Genomic DNA, 26,896 nt, shown 5'->3' on the forward strand with positions numbered 1-26,896 from the left:
CAGACCGGCAAGGTCTGGGGGGTACAAACCCCGTTGGACCAAGCCTCAGGTTGGTCCCGCCCCGGACGAACGTTGTCCGGGGGTGTAAAAAAGAGGACCAAGCCTCAGGCTGGTCCCTCCCCGGACGAACGATGTCCGGGGGTATAATGAAAAGAGGACCAAGCCTCAGGCTGGTCCCACCTTGGACGAACGATGTCCGAGGGTATAATAAAAAAGAGGACCAAGGCTGAGGCTGGTCCCGCCCCGGACGAACGATGTCCGGGGGTATAATAAAAAAGAGGACCAAGCCTCAGGCTGGTCCCGCCCCGGGCGAACGATGTCCGGGGGTATAATAAAAAGAGGACCAAGCCTCAGGCTGGTCCCGCCCCGGACGAACGATGTCCAGGGGTATAAAAAAGATGACCAAGTCTTAGGCTGGTCCCGCCCCGGACGAACAATGTCCGGGAGATAAGAGCATCCGGTATGCCCCAGGGTGAGGGCATAGCCCGTGACCGTTAGGGTGAGGGAACTAGGTTTTACAATAAACTAATCGAACCTCGATGGCCTGGGCCGTTGGAACTGGACGGGTAGATTCGTCAATGACAGGATTAAAGCAAGTTGACAAGGTAGTCCAGGCCGTTGGAACCAGGACCAAACCCTCAGATCAGTCATACACGGTGATATAAAAAAAAAAAAGGGTAATAGAAATAACATAAACTGGATAAAGCACTACAAATTGTCTTGGACGCGTACGCGTCCGTAAAAGTTATTACAAAATAATGGAAAAAAGGCGAAGTGAAGATCCGGGTCTAGGCTTCATCATCCAGGAGCTCCGCACCTTCTTTCTCCTTGGCCTCGAATTCGGCTCTCTTTGAGTCCGGATCAGGAGGTTCATGCTTTTGTCTTTGCACCAGGCCATGTAGATGGCCTCCTCGAAGGTGACGCACAGCATGTCGTCTGCCCGCTCCTTTCCGCAGCGGGTCTCGTCATGCGCCATCATCTCCTCGTTAAGAGAGTCGTCCAGCTCATGGACCCGGGCCTCCAAGCCTTGGACCCTCTCCCGGTCTTGGACAGACTGAGTCACAGCCGCCTCCTGTGCGGCCTTTGCTCTGAGAAGCTGTAACTCCCATTTCTTTTTACAAATACATTATAAACAATTATGAGAAATAAGAGAAAATATTTTTATTCATTTTTGAGTGCATTACAATGCTAACCGAATGTTAGAGCTATTAAGTAAAGTGGAAGAATAACTAATGAATATGCAACTATAACATTCATGGGCATTTCATTAGTATAATACCCATAGAATGATGCTAAATACAAGCAAACAATCACTAAAGTTATGAAAAAATAAAGAGAAATTCATGTTTTGATGATGAATTTTATCTAGAAGGTTAAGAGATGAAGAAGTTGTGCAAATAAATGGTTGAAGGAACAAGTATTTATAGGACAAAAAGTAGCCGTTTATGACCGTTGGTGAATAGTGTTCATGACCGTTGGGGGTATAGTTGTTTTCTATTATGAGATTTTAACAATTCTAAGTAGTTGAAGTAACCAACAGGTGGGAATAATTAATTTATGGGTGTTAGAGAAACTTTTTCAGAAAAGTTTGTGAGTCAAAAATGCTGGACTAAGTAATATAAGAAGATTGAGAAATTTTCATTTTTTATACTATTCACCGGGTACTATTCATAGTGGGTCCCACAGCGGGGTCCACCCCATGGGTCCCACATGTTGATGCAGCAGTGACACAGTGATGACTTAAGCAAATTACTATGCTTGATATTTTGAATATGTTATTATTCCACTATGCTTATTATTTTTAATATTTTATTAGAATAGTATCCCAAGTTTTTCCTATAAATAGCCCTTCCAAAACTCATCTTGAAATCACAAAAAACCTCATTTCCTTTCTCTTACTCTACCCAAAAATATTCTTAACACCCTTCTAAAGTTCTAAACCTCGAAGATCTAGGCGAAGTTCTGTCTGTAACGCTAGCCTACGAAAACCTTTTAGGTAAGCTCTTTCCGAGCCTTTCATTTAAGTTATTTAGTTATTATATATACACAGATTATTTTACTATGTCGTTATAATGCCAAAGTATATATATAGATTATTTTACTATGTCGTTATAATGCTAAAATTTATATATAGATTAAATTACTATGTCGTTATAATGCCAAAAGTTATATATAGATTATTTTACTATGCCGTTATAATGCCAAAATTTATACATAGATTACTTTACTATAATGCCAAAATTTATATATGGATTATGTCACCATGCCATTATAATGCCAAAAGTTATATAGATTACTTTACTATGCCATTAAAATGCTAGAATTTATATATAGATTATTTTACCATGTCGCCGTAATTTACAATGCCAAAAATTGAAATATAAACTATTTTTTTATGTATCGTTATAATACTAAACTTATATAGGCTATGGTCACACTTTGGACTATTTGGACTTTTATTATATGACCTTATTCCCTATTATTATGGACTGATGCTATGACCTGGACATTTCCGTATGACCATGACCATGACCACGACTTTTAGACCAGGACCATCCCATAGACAAATATAGTATGACCATACGCCTGGACATAAAATAAACAATAAGAAGAAAAGAAAAATAGAATAACAACAATTATAAACTAAAATTACATCATGTAGATTTTATGTAAGTTAATAGTTTGTGTTTTTATCAGGAAGCTAACAATTTCGGTTGTTTTATCAAGACGCAAGGTAAGTAGAATCCTCATCTACAATACATATCTTTTATGTGTCTTATGTGCATTTATATGCTTTATATGTTATCCTTCCATGTTTTTATGCAGAAGTTATTTTTAAGAATGTTATATTTCTTATGCATAAGCACGCTTAATGTTCACAAACAAGTTATTGAAAGTGTTAAAGTAGAGGTGCTGCTTGGGAGACCTACGTCCCAAAAATGTAAGGAGGGAGATGTACTTCCCTATATAATGAATGTTTATGAGGGAGAAATTCCCTATTATCATGTTTATGTTCAGGTGGGAATGTGATTCCCTATGTAATGCCGGCAGCAGCATCCTCTAGGGCCCAAAAGAAAGGAAAGTGACAGAAAGAAAGAAAATACATAGCATGTTGCACGTTTATTTTAATGCATATGAGGTAGTTATTCTGCTTACTGAGCTTTAGCTCATCAGTTAATGTTTTGTATTGTAGGTAAGAGGCCCCAAATATAAATCGTTGATGAGTATACGTGGAGCCAACATGACTGTACATATGGGGCTGACTTGAAGGGAGTGGAGTTCTGCTATGCTATTTTATAAATAAACAAGAAACTTGGTTTTATTATATTTCATTAAAAGTATTTTGTGAACTTTATCATTTACTTAAAGCTTTAAAAGTATTTCATGGACTTTGTAATTTACATAAAGCTTTTCAATTTATCGGTTGGATACACTTTTATCTCTACGTTAAGGTGTAGTAACGCCACGAAAATTATTTATAAAAGTATTAAGATTTGTATGTAAGATAAAGTTTTTATTTAGTTGTGAGTATTGTATGGTTTGAGGTTATGAACATTAGTTATGTATTGTTTAATAAAGTTTTTGTAAATTCAGAATTTAAGTATTGTTATATTCAGGTTAAACTTTGTTTTTACACTATATATATATGTATGTTAAGATTGGAGGTCGTTACAGAAGCTCTGCCTCCAGAAGAGCTACCTTCTCATTAGCCTCGACTTCTTTCCGGGATATGGCCTCTTCAAGCCGAGCCTTGACTCCTTTGGCCAAGGATCCCTTTGCTTGGGCCGTCTCCCTGGCCAGGGCCTCCTTGGTGGCCTCCCTTTGATTCACGGCCGCCTCCAGCTCCAGCTGGAGCGTCTCTATCATGGCCACCTCGGCCACCAGGTCAGCATTTCGATGGGATAGCAGAGCGTCCTAGAACAAAGAAAAGTCAGAAGAATCCTTACTAAACAAAAAAAAAAAAAGGAAGAAAAAGACACGAAGCAAACTTACAGCGATGGCCTGATGGCGGAGAGCCTGGGAGATGAACAGCATGTCCGGGTTGGCGATGGTGGCGTACCATTTCAGTTGAAGGTTGGACATGGTGTTCCCCACCTGGTCCAACAGGTCCACCGCGAATAGGGTCGTGTCCTGCCCCAGCTTAGGGCGAAAGCCCGTCTCGGCGATTGGCCGATCCACGATCAGCTGAGGGACACTGAAGGCCGCCAGGCGCTCAGCGAACTCAACCTGACGACAAATCGTCAGGGCCTTGTATGTCTTGTCACTCCTTTCCCAGCCACTCTCCCAGGTCCGGGAAATGAGCCTGGACTGCTTGTCTCGCAAGACAGCTTCCCCCTCCTCAGGTAGGGCCGGATGGATGGGAAGGGCCGGTGTCGCCGGAATCTCCTTCGCGGTGAGGCGACTTTCCCCGAATGACTCTCCGGCCGAGCTAGCCCGCCTCGTCCGAGGCCTCTTGTTCCCAGTTTCGGTCTCCGCCGCGCCCAACTCTGCGGCCCTCTTCCCGGAACTCTGGCTTACTGCAGGTTCCGACTCCAGATCGATCACTAGGGGTTGAGCGAGGCCGGGGACGGTGGCCGGGTCCACAGCCGTAACAGGAACCGCGACGATTGCAACCTGGCCTGGTCGAGGATCTGCCCCTGGCGTCTCCTTGTTGCGGGATAGATCTGGGCCAGGCGCCTTGGATGTTTTCTTGGCAGCATTCTTTGTCGCGGCTTTGGCTGCCTTGGCGGCCCGAACCTCAAGAAGTTGCCTCATCTCATCCACGAGATCAGACATGTCGGAGTCTCCTGCAACAAACACAGATGAAAAGGAGTCAGTACAACTAACAAGAGAATAGAGAAGTCAAAACTAAGAGTGGCCTGGGACGAACCCTTATCTAAGCCCCGGACATGACTCAACTCATCTAACCCGAAGGAGTAGACTCGATCCCCCATGTCGTCCAGGTTCAGGAAATTCCCGTATTGGAGGAACCCGAACAAGTACATGAGATTTTCCAAGCCTACGGGAACGAGAGACAAAGGTCTCGTCTCCCCGTCAGCCCCGAACGCGGGGCCTCAAAGTGCTAGCCTATCCCTAGCTAGGTCCCCGACTTGAGGAGCATAAGTTAAGATCAAAGGTGAGTTACCTCGCCCCGATACGCTAGCTCCGGGGGTCCCCGTGTTCGGCAGTGCCTCCTCGAAGAAGGCTTCCAGCTCCTCGGAAGCGGCCGCCTCCAACTGGGCCAAGTCCTTCTTCCGCTTGGCCGCGTCCGCGAGTGCCGCAACCTTTACTTTCCTGATATGCTCCAGGGCCAGTTTCTCCCTTATGACGGGATTCTTCTAGCATTGTATGCCCCGAAGGCTCGGGACGTCGATTGTATGATGGGCCGCGAGCAGTGCGATCAGTCGAAGATTGTCGATGCTGACGTAACTCCCTACGTCCAGGTCCTCCGCGCTCAGCTCATAGTAGAGCTTCTTCCGGTCCAAGATGAACTGGGTGAGAGGAGTCTGGGCAAAAGGTCCTGCCACCCGAGGTAATACAGTGAGAAATAAAAAAGGAAAAGAAAAAGAGGAACATGCAAAGTAGGATCAATAAGGCACTTACCCACTCGCTGGAAGTCCAACATCAGCGTGGGGTTCTTCTCTACGAGGAACCCGGACGTCATGAACCAATAATGTCGGATGTCCAGGGGGTGCTTCTAGGCGCTTGTAGGAGCGGGGTAGTTTCCCTGCGGATTTAGCCTGTAGAAGCCATCCAAGGTCTTGTCCTTGGCATTGACCTGCGGTTTAAGCTTGTAGAAGTACAAGATTTTCGCGAGGGTCGGCTCTGCAATCTCCTTCGCAGCGCAGAAGACGCGCCATCCCGCAAGCAATCGGTAGGCTTGGGGCAAAAGCTGGAAGGGTGCGATCCCCACGAATGTTAGGAACCGCACGAAGTAATCGTGAAGCAGGAGTGTAGCTCCCGCACTGATGTGGCCTGCGCTCCAGGCCCCGGATCCGTTCACGGAGATGTGCGCCTGCTCCTCTCTCCTGGCCAGGCGGTTGTGGAAGAGTCCGGGAGTGGACTCTACGCCCAGGCGTTTCTCCAGGACGTACATCATCCGGTAGTTCCGGAATAGTTTCGGTACCGTGTCCATCTCCCATCTGTTGCCTTTAAGGGTCCGAGACCCGGGAAGGAGGACGGGGGCCTTGTTGACTTCCTCCTCCGAATGAAGGGTGACGCCCAATGTCATGGTCGATAATCTGGGAGCAAATAAAAGAAACCAAGCAGTCAATGTCGAAACCCAAGAAAGTCGGTTAGGGTACGGGGGGCCTCCTACGGACTGCTTGAAGTCCCCTCCGGATCAGGTCCGGGTTCACCAGGGAACCACGAGACCCAAATCAGGAACGAAAAGTGGGCTACTAGATAGGTTCCATCCCTGGTCCGGGAAGCATCCAGACCCGGAGCGACCCAGACCAGGCAGTCTCCCTAGCACTAATCCTAAGCATAAACAAGTTCTAGCAGCCTAAATATATGAGCAAAATGACAGAACCTACATTCATATATCTATTAAGGCAGAGGGCAGAAGGACTTACTATGAATGGTTGGTCGTGAAAAATGGTGGTTGTCCAGCGATAAGGACGGCAGAATCTCGGTCTTGAACTGGCGAAGGCGGTTCAGCAGCTCGTCGACAGGACATGCTGAGAACGTGCGCTCAGGCAGAGGTGCAGATGCCAGAACTGTTGGAAAAGGCGACGGCGTAGAGTAAGCAGACGATGGAAGATGTTGTCGGCAAGATCGGACATAAACAAATCCTCAGAGTTCTTAGAATGGCTCGAGAGTGTAAAAGTTTCAAATGGATGCCTGAGGAGTATTTATAGAGACCCAAATCTTGGTCTTTGATCCAGCGAATAGGAAATCCCCCATCGTACAGTCCAAGATCGTGCAGAGGCATTAATGAATCCACTCGAGTGCTGGATCCGCTCCATTTCAATCCAACGTCCCAGGAGAGGGGAATTTCAAAGGTCGCCCCATCCTACGGTCCACCTCAGCGCAGAAACATTAATGAAGAACCCCCATGCGGATGGGACGCTTCGGAATCTGTGCTGACACACTAGCCTAGGCCTAGCGACCCTTGAGATGGTTGGTGACCTTTCGGGGTCAAGTGCCATCATTGCAGTAGTCGCTGGGCGACACGTGTGCCCCTCGTTGCGAAACAATACTTCGGTAAACGAACCCGGACCTTGGTAAACGGTTCGGGCTCCGCATGCGCCCAACACACACTGCCCCTTGCCACGGACCAACGACTCTAAGCAGGAAACAGGGAGATAACCGTGAGTGCCTGGGAGCAAGGCAAGCCTCCACCTCGCGATCCCAGATGAAGGCTTGGGGGGTAAATGTTATCCCCATTTCCTGCCTTGGGCCCGGAACCGCGATCCAGGCCCACTAGCCGGGCAATTGAGGTTGGGCCCAGCCCAGACACGTTTGGCAGGAAGTATGATTGACTTCGATAGCCCAAGTGTGGGCCCAGGCCTGGAAGGTGTCTGGGAAGAATGATCCGGGACCTTCATCCGGGAGAGGTACACCTGTTTGGGGTTACAGTCGGGATGTATGCAAACGGTCCCGAAGCCTGGTAAACGATCCAGGCTCCTTGTGGATGATTCGGGCTTGCAGTAAATGAAGAGGGACAGAGGTAAACAAACCCAGGTCGAGCCCTCAGGGTTGGCAGAATAAAGCATTCGTGACCCTAACTCTGCCCCATGAAGTGTGGGAGTTGTCCCCACGTTTCACCTACGGAAAATGGCACCTCGGGATTGTACGCCGCTGGTTCAGACCTATGCCGCCACTACTCTGATTGATCTTGTGCCCTGAATCTGCCTCGTAACTCGAAATGCCCAGACCAAAAGCCCCAATTTGTCGAGTGATAAATAGGCTTTGGGCTGCCCTAATGGGCTCTGGTTAATGTTTGTCTTTTATGTTTTTATCCTTTGTATTGGGCTTCCGATAGAGAAGCCAGTAATATTTATACCTTTATTGGGCCCGGGTTAGCCCGGCCCAAACCCAGTGCTCCTGTGAACCTATAAATACATATGACAGAGCACTGAAAAAGGGATCTCTTTTTGGCGTGTATACAGTTACTCTGCTAAAACAAATAGAAAACCCCATTGTTATAGACTTTCCAAGCTCTAATACAACTGTCTCGTGGACTAAGGCTCATTAATGCCCCAACCACGTAAAAATCTTGTTTACATCTCTTAAACCCCTTATCATTAATCTCCCTTTACTTTTATTCATATAGTTTCCAAAAATCTCGATAAACAGGGCTAAAGTAATCTCCTCGGCAATGGTACAAAAGGCTTTATGACTTTGTAACCAAATCTGGTTTCAAAAGGAGTTCATATGATAGTTGTGTATATGTGAGGAATGCAAAAGCTATTGTTTACCTACTGTTATATGTAGATGATATGCTTGTTGCAAGCAAGCATAAGGGAGAAATAGACAAAGTTAAGAAATTGTTGAATAGAGAGTTTGAGATGAAGGATCTTGGTTCAGCCAAGAGGATTCTAGGAATAAAAATAACTCGAGACAGAAACTGTAGAAGATTGAAGTTGTCTCAGAGAAGCTACATTTATAAGATTCTAAGTAAGTTTGGTTTCAGTGATACAAAACCAGTTAACATATCTATAGGATTCAAACTTTCTAGTACTCAGTCCCCTCTTACTGAAGAAGACAGTAACTATATGGAAAAGATACCTTATACGAATGTAGTGGGAAGTATAATGTATCTGATGGTTTGTACTCGTCCGGATCTGTGTTATGCAGTAAGCATTGTGAGTAGATTTATGGGAAAACCAGGCATAGAGCATTGGAGAGTTGTCAAGTGGATCATGAGGTATTTAAAGAGAACTACAAATATGGGATTATTGTATGGATCTGGTACAAATGAGTCAGAAGTAGTGGGATTTGTAGACTCTGATTATGCTAGTGACATTGACTCAAGAAGGTCACAAACAGGGTATGTATTCAATCTGAATGGGTGCACTATAAGCTGGAAAGCAAACCTACAATCTATTGTTGCTTTATCTACAACTGAGGCTGAATACATAGCATGTACAGAAGCTGTAAAAGAAGCATTGTGGCTGAAAAGAATTACTAGAGAATTCAGCATAGACCAGAAACATTTAACTGTTTACCGTGATAGTCAAAGTGCCCTTCACCTCAACAAAAATCAAGTTTTTCATGAAAGAACTAAGCACATTGATGTGCGATCACACTTTATTCGAGATATTATCTCAGAGGGGAGGGTCAAACTCAGCAAAGTATCTACTGATGACAATCCGGCAGACATGCTTACCAAACCTTTGCCTATAATCAAGTTTAGACACTGTCTAAACTTGCTTTAGATCACAGATGATTAAGAATAGTGGTCTGAAAATCTTCTCTCTAAGGGTTCATTATCAATCAAGGTGGAGAATTGCGATGTGTTGATTGCTAATTACTATTGTTTTAGTCTACTTGGATATCATATAAAGCCTTAAATTCAAGTCTGTTAGCTAATTGGTCCAACTGTCTTGTTTAAACAGTTTGGTTAGTTATATTCTGTTTCTATAGCTATATAAAGGCTTGTAATCATTTGTAAAAACATAGCTTACTTTGTAATCATCATCAGAGCAATAAAGATCAAAGAGAGTTGGTTTTCTCGTGGATATAGGTTGGAGAAATGCTTCTGAACCACGTACACAAAAGTGTTCTTTTACTGTTTTGAGTGTGTGTGTTCTTGTGTGCTTGTGTTCTTTGTTTCTGGTTTTGTTAGAGTGTTCGGTTGTTTGCATAACACTGCACAAAGAGAAAAACAACAAGAAAAATAAATAAGGTTCCCACAACGGTGTCAATTGTTCAATCTGAAATGTTTCACACAAATATTATTCCATATTTAGGTTATGGGCTACATATGGAATATTATCACTTAAGTTGGATCAATAATAATTCTCTATGGACAAGTTCACCAAGTCTAGAAAGGATGAAAGAACCATCAGGGGTGCTGCATAAATGCATTTCAATGCTTAAGTCAGTGATGATCCATATAAAGTTCTCAAGAATAATCTAAGTTTAGTGAACAAATTAATCCAAGGTCCCTTGTTAAGTCTCATTGGGTGCTATTTATAGACAAAATAAGGTGATTCAAATTTGGAAAAACTTATCATGATTGGTTCACATCAACAAATCTAAGGCTAAGCCTAAAGCCACTTACTATTATTTGGTCATCCTAAACAAATATTTTCATGATTTTAGTTGAGGTCGTGCACTTGACTTTCAAATTAACATTGCTACTATATTCTTCTACGACAATGTAATACACATCACTTAGAAACTATATTAACGTTTCAAAATAAGACAGTTGATATTGACAAGATGTATAAGTTTATAACATTCTTGCCTCATTACTAGGCAACAGGTCTAATAATGGCCTATTGTAATCAAGAAAAGGTTACTCTCACTTTTATTGTAACGATTAGCATTCTAGGGATGCAAAACCATTCATCTATGTCTGAGTTTCTGCCATGGATTCGCATACTACATATAGACTAATAATATACCAATGATCATTGCAATTTTGAACAAAATAAATAGAAATTGTAATGATGCTAAAGGTCTAAAAATTTACTTCACAAACCCCGATTTGTTTTATGAATTCTCATCGTGCCTCGACAGCTATTATGCTTGTATCAGATGGTGGGGGTTGAGCTAAGGAGGAATGATTTCCATCACACAAATCCGTGGTAGTAAAATATGCTGGTGGGTTAGGTTGAGGCAACACTTCATCACCACTCAACATTAGAATAACAGAAGACATATTAGGCCTATCAATAGGCTTTTGTTGCACACACAAGAGGCCTATGTGGATGCAACGCAATGCTTCTTCCATGTTGTCATTGTTGGATAGATCTTTTAATAAGCACTTGTCGATAAGCTTAAATTTGTTACCTTCCTTCATTAAAGTCCATGCCTGACAAATATTACAAAAAGTAAATAGAAAAGACAATGTCACTATTATAGCAATATTAATGAATTTTTTTGGTATGTACACTTACAAATCCATAGAGGTTAAGATCATTATTTTCATCGTAAAGGCCTATACTTTTCTTTCCGCTTACGATTTCTAGCATCATTGTGCCAAAGCTAAATACGTCGGACTTTATTGAGAACAGGCTATCAGAGGCATATTCTGGTGCCATATAACCACTACATTTGCATAACATTATTTATTAATAATATACATTAGATTTATATTTAAGAAACTAAAAGGTTTTCGTAGAAGTGACTTACAAAGTTCCTACTATGTTTGTGTTTCCTTCAATTTGGTTTCCATTAAAAGTTCTAGTCAAGCCAAAGTCGGAAATTTTGGGATTCATATCTTCATCAAGTAACACATTACTAGCTTTGAGATTTCGATGTATAATTGATCTAGAATCATGATGAAGATAGAGAAGCCCCTTAGCAATTCCACATGCAATTTGGAAGCGCTTAGGCCATTCCAATAGTTTGTCTTGCCTTTCATCTACAAAAATTGGTTTCTACTTTTATTAGAACATATTGGCAAATTATATGAACATCACAAGTATGAAAAGAGAGGTGAAAAGAGTCTTACCAAAAATTACATAGTCAAGGCTTTTGTTGGACATGTACTCATAAATCAATAGTTTTATTTCTCTATGAATGCAATAACCATATATCTTTACAAGATTCTGATGTTGAAGCTTAGCAATTAGTTTAATTAAACTTTTGAACTCATCAACTCCTTGTCCAAACCACATTGTTAGCATCTTCACAGCTATTTCTTGACCTCCTTCGAGTGTACCCTAATATATCCCAATGAAGATAATTATTTACTTATTTCAACCTTATTAATTACCTATATCCATATCATAAAGAAGGAAAAGAGAATTTTCTGAAAGCAAGTAAATGAGAACTTACTTTGTATACAGGTCCAAAACTACCCTCTCCAAGCTTGTTATTCTCTGAAAAATTATTAGTGGCAGTACTAATTGTATGCAGATCAAACAATGGAAGCTCCAAGTCTTCATCTTGGCTTTCGTTTCTCCCAGAAAAATTATTAATGGCTGCGAAGATCAAAGCCTCAAAACAATGAGAAAACCCTCTCTGTACGATATTCTTGTAGGTCAAATCTTTTTGTCTATCTCTTTACAATGTTCAAGAGCTGAAATGTATACAAAATAAAGAGCCAGTAGAGAACATGGAAGAAACGGTTACAGGCAAAGTCATTATAATCTACAGTCCCGTTAACTAACATAACTACCCTATTGCCCTCCTAATCACCAAAGAGCTGGAAATTAGAGGCACAATTTTATGTGCTTGATCAAACTCAGAATTTTATGCCAAGAAGGGTTGGTTAGATTTCAATGACATTTTATACTTCTTGGTTAAAATAATGTTTCATAAAAAAGAAATGAAGATAGAGACTGTTACCATTAATGTATCTCATCCTGCGCATGTAAAAACCAATATACAAAAAACCACCAGATAATAATACGACCAAGAGGGAGATGACCATAATAATCACTGATCCTTGCTCCTCGTCCATACCATCAGTTGCTTTTTCCAAATTATATTTTGGAGCTGAGAAAAGAAAAACAGAATATAGAAGGAAATTCATGTACGTAAAACATACTAGTTATAACCAAAACAGAATATATGTGAGCTTTATATGGACTTATAGTGTCTGTACCTATTCGAATATTTATAGATTCTCCACCATAAGGAAGTTGTCGAATATCAAACAGATCTCCGAACCAGAGGACACAGTCAGAGCCTTCACTGATATTTGAGTGTGTATAACTATAGGCCATGCAAGGGCAATCGCTCAAGCATTTAGTCTTGCATTGGCCTAGATTCATACTCTTATTCACCCAAGTAGATTGAGTATCGGGCAATTTCAAGTGAGATAACTCAAGGAACTCATCTTTATCATCGCAGCTCACAGAACTGATTCTCTCACAACCTTCTGACCAGTACATCGTGTTCCAATTTTCTTGATTCTTTGGCTTAAAACCTTCTAAGCATTGGCAGATTGGCTTATTCACTTCGTTAATGACACATTCTGAATTAGCCCCACAGATGCCATACTTGTCACACTTGTCTCCTGGAACTGAGTAATAAGAACTCCAACTTTTGTCTTCTTCTTTCCATTTTTTGTATTCAATTCTTTCGCCCAGGACAATTCTAAAGATCATTGACTCATTGTTGACGCTGTAAGTGAAGTAAACTTCATCCTCGTTGTGCACAAATTCGTAATTAGTCTCGTGCAAAGGAACTGATCCATTATTAGAAATTCTGTTGAAACTGATGCCATCCCAAGGCCCTTCACGAAAGAATTTTGCAGACCCATTACGGATAAATAGTTGAGGGTATGAATGGTGTGGTTCATCAAGCTCAATCCCATAAGTGAAATCTCCATCACAGGGGTCATCCCAACTCTTCCATGATGATAAACGCCTATTGAGACCTCTCCTCAAGTCCCATCCCAATTTCATTCCTGGTATCATCGTATCAGTAGGATAATCAAAGCTTTCCCACAAGTACTTGTCTGTATTCTCATCTTTCTCATCCCTCAAAACCAAGTTACCACTATCCAAGAGTTGAACCAGTGGTTGCCGGGCTTGTTTTGACGAGTTCGTAGACCAAACGACCGTCATATTTAGTCCGTAAAGCACAAGATTTCCTGTGTCGTCTATAGCCAACGAGCCAGATGAATCGTTGATCGGTTCACACCTGTTTGCCACCCAAACTACAGTTTGATTTGGGATGTTCTTATACCAAATTCCCAGATAACGATTCTTTGAACTGCCTGGAGTAAAGAATCCCAGTTCAAAAAGTCCTTCTTTAGATACCAAGGTTGTGTTATGTCCTCTAAATTCTGAAGGTCTAATGGTATCAACCACAGCAAACGTTGTTCTGGATAGAGAGAGTCTCAAAACAACAAACGTAACCAGAAAAGAAAGGAATTCCATTATTTTCTAGTTCATGATGGTGCCAATATGATTCATTTGATCAAACTTAGTGATGATATAACTCAAGAGACACGGCAATGGAGTTAATCCTATTGGTGTAAGTACTTTTCAGACAAATTGTTTGTTGAAAAATCTTGGTCAGTATATGTGGTACTCAATACTCTTATCAAACGTGTTTTGAGAGGCTTATCAAAGCAATGGGCTCCAGGATATATATATATGTAATATATATTACTAAAAAGTTGTATATTAGTCGTAGCTTTTATACTATGCAAGTTTGAATGGATATATATCATTAAATATTACCTCAACTTAATAGAAATCTAGGCGTTGACTCACCAAGGTTCTGTCTAAAAATTAATCCCATTGGCGTTGACTCAAGTTTTATAGAACTTAGTGATGATATAAGTCAACAGACACGGCAATGGAGTTAATCCCATTAGTGTAAGTAGTTTTCAGACAAATTGTTTGTGGAAAAATCTTGGTCAGTATATGTGGTACTCAATACTCTTATCAAACGTGTTTTGAGAGGCTTATTAAAGCACTGGGCTCCAGAATATATATATGACTAAAAAGTTGTTTATTAATCGAAGCTTTTATACTATGCAAGTTTGAATGGATATGTATCATTGAATATTACCTCAATGTAATAGAAAATGATACACCTCAACATTAGCTTCTATATTTCAGAGTGTAAAAAATATATGGTGATAACTTATCAGTTGTAGAAAAAGTCTCAAAACAACAAGGTAACTAGAAAACCCCATTATTTTCTAGTTCATGATGGTGCGGACATTACCTGTTTTAGAGGCATGACAATGGAGTTAAATGATATTGGGGTAGTTTTCTGACAACTTGTTTGTGGAAAAGTCTTGGCCAATCTATGGAAAAATACATGTGGTAGGTAGTGAATGCTCTTATCCCCACATTAGACTAATAATAGTAATGTTGAACATTCAACAATAATCATCAAGAAGCTGCAGAGAAATAAAGCATAAGAAAAAATCAGATGCAACAAAATCTTCTAGCTACACAAAGATAAACAAGCAGCAAAAGAATTGGTAACTGAGATATATCAAAATTTAGCTATTACATAACATTCAGACCACTATTTCTTAAAACTGTGCTAACCCAATATTTTACTCTGACAAAGTAGATTTAAGCTCTGTTTTGAGGAGTTCCATATAGTAATTGGAGTCCATTACAATGATGACTTAGTAATATATGATACTAATAAAGTAGGCATAATAACAAAAATTCTTAAAACCAATGATGAGAAAGTGACAACTACAAAAAATATCTGAAGTTTAATTCATTTTTTAAGGGTCATGTGGTGGTCTTCATCCCCTCCCAAGTTCCCAACTCTTCCAAAGATGATCAGAAATTATCTCATATTCCCTTTAAGAAACAGAAGATGAACTTAAGACTATTTTTCACTCACTACATACTAAACCAACAAAACCTTGATAATATCACTGTGAACAAAAGTCAGACTAGCAGAGTGTAAATAAGTGTGTTACAAATCAGAGTGTAAATAAAGAAAAGAAAAAGACAGATGAAAAGGATGATCTTTCTTATTGATTCAATGAAAATATTACAAAGCATAGTATTTAAAGCTACTGAAAAGTTACAAGTAACTAACATTGATAGCAGAACTAACTACTTGTGGCCAGTACATATCACATGCTCGACCAACTACCAACTAAAAGAATATAGTAACTAACAAGGAAGTAAAACATAAAGCAACAAACTCCGATTTGTTGTATGAATTCTCATCGCGCCTCAACCAAATGCACCAAGTAAACAAAGAAACTAAATAGGCAGACCATTGATGCATACAACATCATAATGCTGTAATGTAAAATAAATGATCATGAAGAAGTTGCAGAGAAATAAAGGCTGATTCAAGGGAAGAAAAACTCACCTAGTTACGAGAGTTGTCATGCCATGTTTTTAAGCTCCAAAACTATGTCACAACCATCTATGTGTTCACCTTTGTAATAAAGCTGAGATAAGGTTGGCTAGTTTGAAAAGACTTTGATCAGTCCTTGCCTCACTGAAACCACATGAAGGAGCATCTGGTGTACCTTTCATGAAGAGCATTGCTGGTGAATAAGCAACCACTTTCTTTACATGGAAAACTTTGATTTGTTGTATGAATTTTCATCGCGGTTCAACATCGGTAATGCATGTATTGCATGACAGGGTTTTACCAGATGAAGAATGATCTCCTTTCCACAAATCTGTGTCAGCAAAATAGGCTGGTGGTTTGGGCTGAGGCAATACTCTCTCGCCACTCAACATTAGAATAACAGAAGACATGTTCGGCCTATCAATAGAATTTTGTTGCACACACAAGAGACCGATGTGGATGCAGCGCAATGCTTCTTCCATGTTGTTGTATGGATCTTCTAACAAGCACTTGTCAACAAGCTCAAATGCATTGCCTTCCTTCATCAAAGTCCAGGCCTTGCAAATATAATCAAAACAAAAATAGAAAGAAGCAACTCTTAAAGTGACAAATTTATCCAACTTATTATCAGATTTCAAATGATTTTTTTTCGTATGTAAGCTTACCAATCCAACGAGGTTGAGACTACTATTTTCATCGTAGAAGCCTCTACCTTTCTTTCCACTTACTATCTCTAGCATCAATATGCCAAAGCTAAATACATCAGACTTTATTGAGAATAATCCATTGAAAGCATATTCTGGCGCCATATAACCACTGTATTTGGATAACATTATTAATTAGTATACAAATGATTATATTGAAGTTACTAAAAGAGGTTTTTTAAAATCACTTACTAGGTTCCTACTACTTTGTTTGTGTTTCCTTCTATTTGGTCTCCACCAAAAGCTCTAGCCAAGCCAAAGTCTGAAATTTTGGGGATCATCGCCTCATCAAGTAACACATTACTAGCTTTGAGATCTCGATGTATAATTCTCAATCTGGAATCATGATGTAGATAGAGAAGCCCCTTAGCAATTCCACATATAATTTCGAAGCGCTTAGGCCATAGTATTAGTCTGCTTTGCCTTTCATCTGCAAATGTTGACTTGTACTTTAGAAAAATATTTGCAAATCATATTTATAGAACATCACATGTATTAATTAAAAGAGGTGAAAAGTCTTACCAAAAATAAAATAGTCAAGGCTTTTGTTGGGCATGTACTCATAAATCAATAGTTTATCTTCTCTATGAATGCAATAACCAAATATTTTTACCAAATTCCGATGTTGAAGCTTAGCAATTAGCTTAATTTCATTTTTGAACTCATCAACTCCTTGTCCTGAACACATTGATAGCCTCTTCACAGCAATTTCTTGCCCTCCTTCAAGCAAACCCTAATGTATAATAATGAAAAGAAAAAGGAAAATCCCATTACTGTTTTTTTTTTTTTTTGCTCAGAGAGAAAATGATCTAAAGCAGGTAAATGATAGAGAAGCTTACTTTGTATACAGGTCCAAAACCACCCTCTCCAAGCTTATTGTTTTCTGAGAAATTATTAGTGGCAGTACTAATAGTATGCATATCGAACAATGGAAGCTCCAAGTCTTCATCTTGGGTTTTGTTTCTCTCAAAGAAAGTATTGGTGTCTGTGAAGATTAAAGCCTCAATACAAATGCAAAGCAGAACAAATAAAATTTCAAAAGATAATCAAACACAGCAATATACTTGGTTCAGTCGACTAGACAACCTACATCCAAGGATGAGATCCCCAAGTCAAATCCACTAATGAGGTCACTTAAAAATCAATCCCAGGACAAAAAACAAGCAATCTTACTTCACTTAGAACCCCAGAAAATACAATGAGAAAACCCTTCCAAAACCTCTCTATACAATCTTGTAAAACTACTGTTACAACCTCTCTTTTTGCTGTCTCTTTACCATCAAATCAAACTATATATGAGCTGGAAATTAGTGGCACAACTTAAACAGTAGTGTCTGTACTAATTATTAAATTTCTGTACTAATTATATATAAACATATATAGAAGTCAAGCAATGAGTAAAAAAGATGTAAGCTGTACTTGTGAATAAAATTGTGTAGCATGAAAGCAAGCAAAACAGCTGATGCAATTAATACACACAATATTTTCTTCAAGTTCTATTCAATTTCCTATGTATTTAAATTTTATACCAAGAGGGTTGATTAAACCTCAATGACATTGTTAGTAATAAAAACTCGTTGATTTCTTTAAAAATTTGTACTTGGTCAAAAAGTTTCCACCGCTAATGCATAAAAGAAAATGGTAGAGACGGTTACCATAAGAGTATCTCCTCCTGCGAATGTAAAAGCCAACTAGAAACATGCCACCAACTAATCCGACGATGATAGCTGTAATTATCAATGCTCTCTCCACCTTGACCTTACGATCAGTTCTTGCTTTTTCATGATTAATTTTTGGAGCATAGAAAAGCAAATATTAGAAAATCCATGCAGAACATACTAGTTATAACCAAAGTAGAATACACTAACTTTATATGGATCTAAATTTTTCAAGCTGCAGTTTACCTATTTCAGAAGCCGACATTCGAATATATAGATCTTGTCCTCCCAACTCAAATTCTCTAATGTCAAGAAGATCTCCAAACCAGAGCACGCAGCCACTGCCTTTTTCACTGATATCTAAGTTTGTATAAGCCATACAAGAGCAATTGCTCAAGCATTTAACCCTGCATTCCTCTAGATCCATACTCTTATTCACCCAAGTATATTCAGTATCAGGCACTTTCAAGTTAGAAAATCTAATGAACCCATCTTTCTCCTTATCATGGCACTTCAAAGGATTGTTCCTCACACACCCTTCTGACCAGGACTTCTCCTTCCAATTTTCTTGATTCTGAGGCTTAAAACGTTTTAGACATTGGCAAACTGGATTATTTGTTATGACACATACTGAATTAGCTCCACACATGCCATAAACATCACACTTATCTCTTGGAGTTGAGCTATTGGTCACCCAAATTTTCTCTGATTCTATCCATACCAAGAGTTCTGACACACTTATTGTTTGGTTGAGGACCACTCTTGTGATCACTGACGTTTCGTTCATGACCATTTTCGAGATCACCGACTTACCTGTGAGTTCGTAAACATAGTAAACTTCATCATCGTTGTACACAAACCCGTAGTCGAAAATGGTGTTTTCCCTCTTCACTTCAGGATATCCGCTGAAACTTATGCCATTCCATGACCCAACTCGATGAAATTTTGCAGACCCTTTGCGGATAATAAGTTGAGGGTATGTGTGGTGTCGTTCATCAAGCTCAATCCCATAAGTCAAATCTCCATCACAGGGGTCATCCCAACTCTTCCATGCTGATAAACGCCTTGCGAGACCTCTCCTTAAGTCCCATCCAAATTTCGATCCAGGCAGGTTCGTATCAGTAGGATAATCAAAACTTTCCCACAAATAGTTCTCTGTATTTTCATCTTTCTCATCTCTCAAAACCAAGTTACCAGTATCCAAGAGCTGAACCAGTGGTTCCTGGGCTTGTTTCGTTGAGTTCGTAGACCAAACGACCCTCTTATTCTGTCCATAAAGCACAAGATTTCCTGTGTCGTCTATAGTCAATGAGCCAGATGAATCGTTGATCGGTTCACACCTGTTTGCCACCCAAACTACAGTTTGAACTGAGATGTTCTTATACCAAATTCCCAGATAATGATTCTTTGAACTACCTGGAGAAAAGAATCCCAATTCAAAAAGTCCTTCTTTAGATACCAAAGTTGTGTTTTCTCTCATAAATTCTGAAGGTCTAATGGTAGCAAGCGAAGCTAACGTTGTTCTACACAGAGAAAGTCTCAAAACAACAAAGGTAACCATAAGAGAAAGGAACTCCATTATTTTCAAGCTCATGATGGTGTCAACGTTACCATTTAATCGAACACTATAATGATATAACTTAGGAGAGACACAGCAACGGAATTAACCCCATTATTTTCAAGTTCATCATAATATTGGAGGTACTTTTCAGGCAACTTCTTGTAAAATCATAGTCACACTCAGGCATGGAAAAATGCATGTGGTATTGAACGCTCTTAACCCCACATTGATCTTTTATTTGTTATTTAAGCCATTCAAAAATTCTTTCTCGGTAATAAAATATCAAAGACCTCTGTCATATTCATTAGACAATATATATTTTTATTCCAATTTTATTTTTTATTTTTAATATTTGTAAAAAATGAATATAGGACAGAACCGAAGATGGGTCTTCAATTTGCATTTTAATAATGCAAATGAATTACATGAATTATAATCCCATTGTTTTCAAGTTCATGTGGTAGTGAACGCTCTTAACCCCACATTTGAATCAATGGTAATGGTGAATATTTAGTTAACTTTATCAAAATATACACGTAATGTTGATGACAGAATTCGACATGAAGAAAAGTACACAAGTATACTTGAGTACGCAATGTGCAGGTTGACCAAATCCACATTCGGACCAGCCTTGTTAAATAACCAAATACATCACACTTAACTCATGCCACTCTTGTTCTTGCACGTGTCTTGACATTGGTTTAGTCTGTCATTCTGTTATGTTATGATTGGTCCCTTGTGTCTATTTAAGTGTATTTTTTTCATTGTAATAAGAAGTGTGACATAAGTGAGATCACGGTAATACTAAGAAATAGAGAGTGAAGCCGAGAGAGAGAATAAATTTGGTGTTGTTTACTCTTTTGTTTGATTATGTTCTGGTATAGTTTGTTCTTGTGATTTCTGCACTATTGGTTTGTGGTTGTGTGCAGAAAATTTGAGATTGGGGTTGGTGAAAACCAACTATACGAATATATATAATGATCATCAAGATGTTACAGAGGACTAAATGACAATTGAAGGGAAAAAAAATCAGATGTGACAAACTCATCTAGCTAGACAGATAAACCAAGCAGCAAAAGAATTGGTTACAGACATATGTTAAAAATTTAAGCTTGCAAACATTATTAATTAATATCATAACATTCAGACCACAATTGCTGAAAACTGTGCAAACCAAAATTTCTACTCTAACACTTTCCTAAGTACTCCACTTTTTTTGCATCTCCTGTAGGATAACAAGTGTTGGAAAACAATTACCAAGACTTGTTGAATCACATACTTCTCTAGCTTGAATCCATCTAAGCATGTGAAAACACAGGGGAGTTTATACTGGTTCAGAGCAGTAAAGTCTCCTAAGTCCAGTTTATATATACTGGTTCAGAGCATAAAGGTCTCTCCTAAGTTCATTTTGCTAGTCTTGCCATCTCAATTCGCTATTCTCAAAGAGTTACAGAACACAAGAGAGAAACGGTGGTACAAAGTATACAAACTCTCAGCTAATACACACAGAGGTTTGCATCAGAGGTGTAATGATTAAAACACATCAGAAAATGATTGCCAAACCAATTATGCAGCCCCACGTGTGCCAACTGCAAATTCTAGTTGTCACCTTAATTTTAAATCACCTTTTCTCCACTGTTGAGTTGTTTGCTTTGCCATAAATATATATATATATATATATATATATATCAGAACATGTGGTCTGAATATGATCTTCAACAATATTGCTCAAGACAATTGTTTGAACACTGTGAGATATTAACACATATTCTAAAGATTTTTCACTCACTGTTGCTTTCTCATTGGCTGCAATTGCGCAAGAAGATGAGCTTCGCAGAGAAATTCATAGGCCAAATCTGCATTTGGACTAAAGAAATATGCAGAAGTTATTTCATCTCTAAAGAAAATGCAGAACCAAATGCAACTCTGGCTAGCATTGCCATAAGCTATGTCTTACTTTTGATCACTTAGTACATATGGTAACAATCAGTCGTGTACAACTAATGTGAGAGACATCCTTAAATAACAATTATTATAACTAAAACAAGCCTAATCATAGAGTTACTCATGTTCTTATTAATGACTCATTATTTGTACATTTATTCTATGTGTAACACCATAGTCCAATAATCGTTAACTAACTTTTCACATATATATATAATAATATTTTATTTTTTAAAATGAGTGCTTTAATATTAATTTGGAGTGCAAGTATGACTCCCATTTTCCAAAATCCAACTTCATAGTGCATACCCCACTTCCCTCAACAACCAGAATATTATTTCCTCAAAAGTTCCCAAAATTCAGTCTCATTCCTCATTCTAGCCAGCCCCAGAAACAGAAATTACCACTCTTTCGTCTATTATAGATAATACTAAACCAGCCATAAGGTTCATACGACCAAATAAGTACTCTCTCTCCCTCTCTTTCTATCAGACCAAATTTTCAAAGATTCTCATATTAAGTACTTGCTTTATAGCCTTATAGGTCTATATAAATACTTGCTCATTCAATATACATCTATGTTACAGACTTTTTCTTCTAATAAAAAACTATGTCAAATTTTACTTTTTCTTTTATCAAGTTATGCATCAGTTTGTAGATTTGTGGTGGAATTTCATATATAAGTTATGCATCATAAGTTTTCACGTAACCAGTGCTTATTTCTTGGTTATATTAAAGAAATATATATTCATGATTTCAGCTGAGGCCATGCTCTTGAGTTACAATTTCACATTACCATTATATCATTCTGTACGAGATGTTGTAATACACATCACTTAGAAATTCTTTCAACACTTCAAAATAAGACAGTACAATTTGATATTGACAATATGTATAAGTTTCTTATCATACTCTTGCCTCACTACAAGGAAATAAGCCTAATAATGGCTTATTCTCTTCTGGCATAGATTCATATATACTACATGTAGATTACTAATACCAATCATCAATGCAGTTTTGAACGAAATAAATAGAATTGTAATAATCCAAATTCTAAAAATTTACATGATAAACTCTGATTTGTTGTATGAATTATAATCGCGCCTCGACAGCTGTTATGCTTGTATTGCATGATGGTGTTTTAGAAAAGGGGGAATGATATCCCTCCCACAAATTTGTGTTGGTGAAATAGGCTGGTGGTTTGGGTTGAGGCAACACTTTCTCACCGTTCAACATTAGAATAACAGAAGACATATTAGGCCTATCAATAGGATTTTGTTGCACACACAAGAGACCGATGTGGATGCAACGCAATGCTTCTTCCATGTTGTCGTTTGGATCTCTTAACAAGCACTTATCAATAAACATAAATGCGTTGCCTTCTTTCATCAAAGTCCATGCCTAACAAATATTATAAAAATATAAATAAAAAAGAAAAAGCTAAATACTTACCAATCCAATTAGGCTAAGTATGCTATCCAAATACTTACCAATCCAGTGAGGTTAAGAATGCTATCTTCATCGTACAAGCCTCTACTTTTCTTTCCACTTACGATTTCAAGCATCAATGTGCCAAAACTAAATACGTCAGATTTTGTTGAGAATAAGCCATTAGAAGCATATTCTGGAGCCAAATAACCACTACATTTGCATAACATTATTTATTAGTATACAATAGATTTATAATAAAGAAACTAAAAGGATTTCAAAGATGACTTACTAAGTTCCAACAATTTTGTTTGTGTTTCCTTCTATTTGGTCTCCACCAAAAGATCTAGCCAAGCCAAAGTCTGAAATTTTGGGATTCATGTCCTCATCAAGTAAAATATTACTAGCTTTGAGATCTCGATGTATAATTCTCAATCTAGAATCATGATGAAGATAGAGAAGCCCCTTAGCAATTCCACATACAATCTGGAAGCGCGTAGGCCATTCTAATAGATTGTGTTTCCTTTCATCTACAAATGTTGGCTTCTACTTCTATTAGAACAAAATTGGCAAATTACATGTATAAAACATCACATGTATTAAAAAAGGGGGGAAAAGAATATTACCAAAAATGAAATAGTCAAGGCTTTTGTTGGACATGTACTCATAAATCAATAGTTTCATTTCCCTATCAATGCAATAACCAAATATCTTTACAAGATTTCGATGTTGAAGCTTAGCAATTAACTTAATTTCATTTTTGAACTCATCGACTCCTTGTCCAGAAGACATTGATAGCCTCTTCACAGCAATTTCTTGGCCTCCTTCCAACGTACCCTAATGTATCACAATGGAAGTAATTATTTACTTATTTCAATATTTAATTACCTATATCTATATCTGGTAGAAAGAATAGAGAATGTTGTGAAGCAGGTAAATGAGAACTTACTTTGTATACAGGTCCAAAACCACCCTCTCCAAGTTTATTATTCTCTGAAAAATAATTAGTGGCAGTATCTATTGTATGTAGGTCAAATAATGGAAGCTCCAAGTCATCATTTTGGCTTTCCATTGTCTCTGAAAAATTACAAAGTGGCCATGAAGATTAAAGCCTCAAAAACTAATGAAAAACAGAACATACAAGATGTAAACACAGCAAGATACATGGTTCTAGAAATATGCCATTTTAAATTTTTTATACATATCTTGGTGTGTTGTGCTACTAGAAATGTCTCTAAATATTACTTCTAATTAATACTATATTTGGAAAGTAAATTAAAACCAGTGTTACAATGTTCAAGAGTTGAATATAACAACCAACATTAAACATGCAAGACACATTTATAGGCAAAGCCATTGAGCTACAGTCCCATTAACTCACATATTTTATATATCTGTTTATTGAAATATTTTACCACGAAATATATATATATATATTACAAATTTTCTATCCAATCCATAGAAATCATGTCTCATGCCAGATTATTTATATATTCACAAGAACAATGCTTTTGTTTTGTATAAAGTGGTCTACTCTGTATTTGTGTTCCAACTCAGTATTTTCTTCAAGTTCTATTCAGTTTCTTAAGCATTTAAATTTTATACCAAGAGGACATTTGTTAGTAATAAAAACATGTTATTTCTATTCAATTTCTTATGCTTAAAAAAAATGGAAAGAATGAAGTAAAGGGTAGAGACTGTTACCATAAGAGTTTCTCCTCTTGTGAATGTAAAAGCCAACTAGATACCTGCCACCAACTAATGCGACGATGATAGCTGTAATTATGAGTGCTCTCCCCACCTTGACCTTAACATCAGTTCTTGCTTTTTCATGATTAAGAGAAAAGCAAATATTAGAAAATCCATGCAGAACATACTAGTTATAACCAAAACAAAATACACTTGAACTTTATATGGATCTAAATTTTTCAAGCTTCAGTTTACCTATTTCAGAAGCAGGCATTCGAATATATAGATCTTGTCCTCCCAACTGAAATTCTCTTATGTCAAAAAAATCTCCAAACCAGAGCACGCAGCCACGGCCTTTTTCACTGATATCTAAGTTTGTATAAGCCATACAAGAGCAATTGCTCAAGCATTTAACCCTGCATTCCTCTAGATCCATACTCTTATTCACCCAAGTATATTCAGTATCAGGCACTTTCAAGTTAGAAAATCTAATGAACCCATCTTTCTCCTTATCATGGCAGCTCAAAGGATTGTTCCTCACACACCCTTCTAACCAGGACTTCTCCTTCCATTTTTCTTGATTCTTAGGCTTAAAACGCTTTAGACATTGGCAAACTGGATTATTTGTTTCGACACATACTGAATTAGCTCCACATAAGCCATAAACATCACACTTATCTCTTGGAGCTGAGGTATTGGTCTCCCAAATTTTCTTTGATTCTATCCATACCAAGAATTCTGCCACCCTTTTTGTTTGGTTGAGGACCCCTCTTGTGATCACTGACGTTTCGTTCATGACCATTTTTGAGATCACTGACTTACCTTTGAGCTCATAAACATAGTAAACTTCATCATCGTTGTACACAAACCCGTACTCGAAAAGTGCGTTTGCCCTCCCCGCATCAGGATTTCCGCCGAAACTTATGCCATTCCATGACCCAGCTCGAAAATTTTTTGCAGACCCTTTACGCATAATTAGTTGAGGGTATGTGTGGTGTCGTTCATCAAGCTCCATCCCATAAGTCAAATCTCCATCACAGGGGTCATCCCAACTCTTCCATGCTGATAAACGCCTATTGAGACCTCTCCTCAAGTCCCATCCAAATTTCATTCCGGGCAGGGCCGTATCAGTAGGATAATCAAAACTTTCCCACAAATAGTTCTCTGTATTTTCATCTTTCTCATCTCTTAAAACCAAATTACCATTATCCAAGAGCTGAACCAGTGGTTCCCGGGCTTGTTTCGTTGAGTTCGTAGGCCAAACGATCCTCTTATTCTGTCCATAAAGCACAAGATTTCCTGTGTCGTCTATAGTCAATGAGGCAGATGAATCGTTGATCGGTTCACACCTGTTTGCAACCCAAACAACAGTCTGAACTGGGATGTTCGTATACCAAATTCCCAGATAATGATTCTTTGAACTACCTGGAGAAAAGAATCCCAGTGCAAAAAGTCCTTCTCCAGATACCAAAGTTGTGTTGTGTCTTATAAATTCTGAAGGTCTAATGGTATCAACCACAGCAAACGTTGTTCTGGATAGAGAGAGTCTCAAAACAACAAACGTAACTAGAAAAGAAAGAAACTCCATTATTTTTAAGCTCATGATGATGCCAAAGCTACCATTTAATTGAACATTGTAATGATATTGGAGGTACATTTCAGGCAACTTCTTGGAAAATCACAGTCAGACTCAGGCATGGAAAAATGCATGTGGCAGTGAACGCTCTTAACCCCACATTTGATGATGATGGAATTCGACGTGAAGAAAAATCCACATTCGGGCCAGTCTTGTTAAATAACCAAATACATCAAGTAAACAAACAAAGAAGCTAAATAGACAGACCATTGAAGCAAAAACTGATGAGCACCACAACAACACGTTAAAAAAGTAATTAGTTTATTATTACAATAGTAATTACACGAATAAAAATCAGCTTACCCAAATTCTCCAAATTTCCAATCCCTTCGTTGTCCCAAATCCTATCAGCTGCTCTTTTTTTTTTCCTTTTATA

At 38.5% G+C, this 26,896-nt stretch overlaps 3 protein-coding genes across 4 annotated transcripts; all 3 read right to left on the minus strand.

Moving 5' to 3' along the window:
• Positions 1-2,352: 2,352 nt before the first annotated feature.
• On the minus strand, positions 2,353-9,791 carry LOC133789206 (uncharacterized). The gene is made up of 3 exons (XM_062226972.1): positions 9,612-9,791; positions 3,994-4,787; positions 2,353-3,915 (listed from the first exon to the last, which is right to left on the minus strand). The coding sequence occupies exons 2-3, from the start codon at positions 4,774-4,776 to the stop codon at positions 3,670-3,672; spliced, it is 1,029 nt and encodes a 342-aa protein (XP_062082956.1). The 5' UTR covers positions 4,777-4,787; positions 9,612-9,791; the 3' UTR covers positions 2,353-3,669.
• A 639-nt stretch (positions 9,792-10,430) lies between these two features.
• LOC133792634 (uncharacterized) lies at positions 10,431-26,641 on the minus strand. The gene is made up of 17 exons (XM_062230541.1): positions 25,140-26,641; positions 24,900-25,019; positions 17,444-17,589; positions 17,127-17,337; positions 16,797-17,034; positions 16,566-16,716; positions 16,158-16,457; positions 15,982-16,115; positions 15,815-15,839; positions 15,631-15,690; positions 12,707-13,994; positions 12,448-12,597; positions 11,935-12,080; positions 11,609-11,819; positions 11,287-11,518; positions 11,052-11,202; positions 10,431-10,966 (listed from the first exon to the last, which is right to left on the minus strand). The coding sequence occupies exons 1-17, from the start codon at positions 26,539-26,541 to the stop codon at positions 10,655-10,657; spliced, it is 5,277 nt and encodes a 1,758-aa protein (XP_062086525.1). The 5' UTR covers positions 26,542-26,641; the 3' UTR covers positions 10,431-10,654.
• On the minus strand, positions 22,611-24,272 carry LOC133789209 (G-type lectin S-receptor-like serine/threonine-protein kinase At4g27290). Of its 2 annotated transcripts, none has more exons than XM_062226976.1 (5): positions 24,145-24,272; positions 23,822-24,032; positions 23,488-23,738; positions 23,258-23,408; positions 22,611-23,168 (listed from the first exon to the last, which is right to left on the minus strand). In XM_062226976.1, the coding sequence occupies exons 2-5, from the start codon at positions 23,861-23,863 to the stop codon at positions 22,860-22,862; spliced, it is 753 nt and encodes a 250-aa protein (XP_062082960.1). In that variant the 5' UTR covers positions 23,864-24,032; positions 24,145-24,272; the 3' UTR covers positions 22,611-22,859. The 2 variants fall into 2 exon arrangements, with proteins under 2 accessions (XP_062082960.1, XP_062082959.1); XM_062226975.1 differs by having other exon boundaries at positions 23,488-23,741.
• Positions 26,642-26,896: the final 255 nt, after the last annotated feature.

The sequence above is a fragment of the Humulus lupulus genome, chromosome 7 (genome assembly GCF_963169125.1).
Source record: "Humulus lupulus chromosome 7, drHumLupu1.1, whole genome shotgun sequence".
Taxonomy (NCBI): Eukaryota; Viridiplantae; Streptophyta; class Magnoliopsida; order Rosales; family Cannabaceae; genus Humulus; species Humulus lupulus.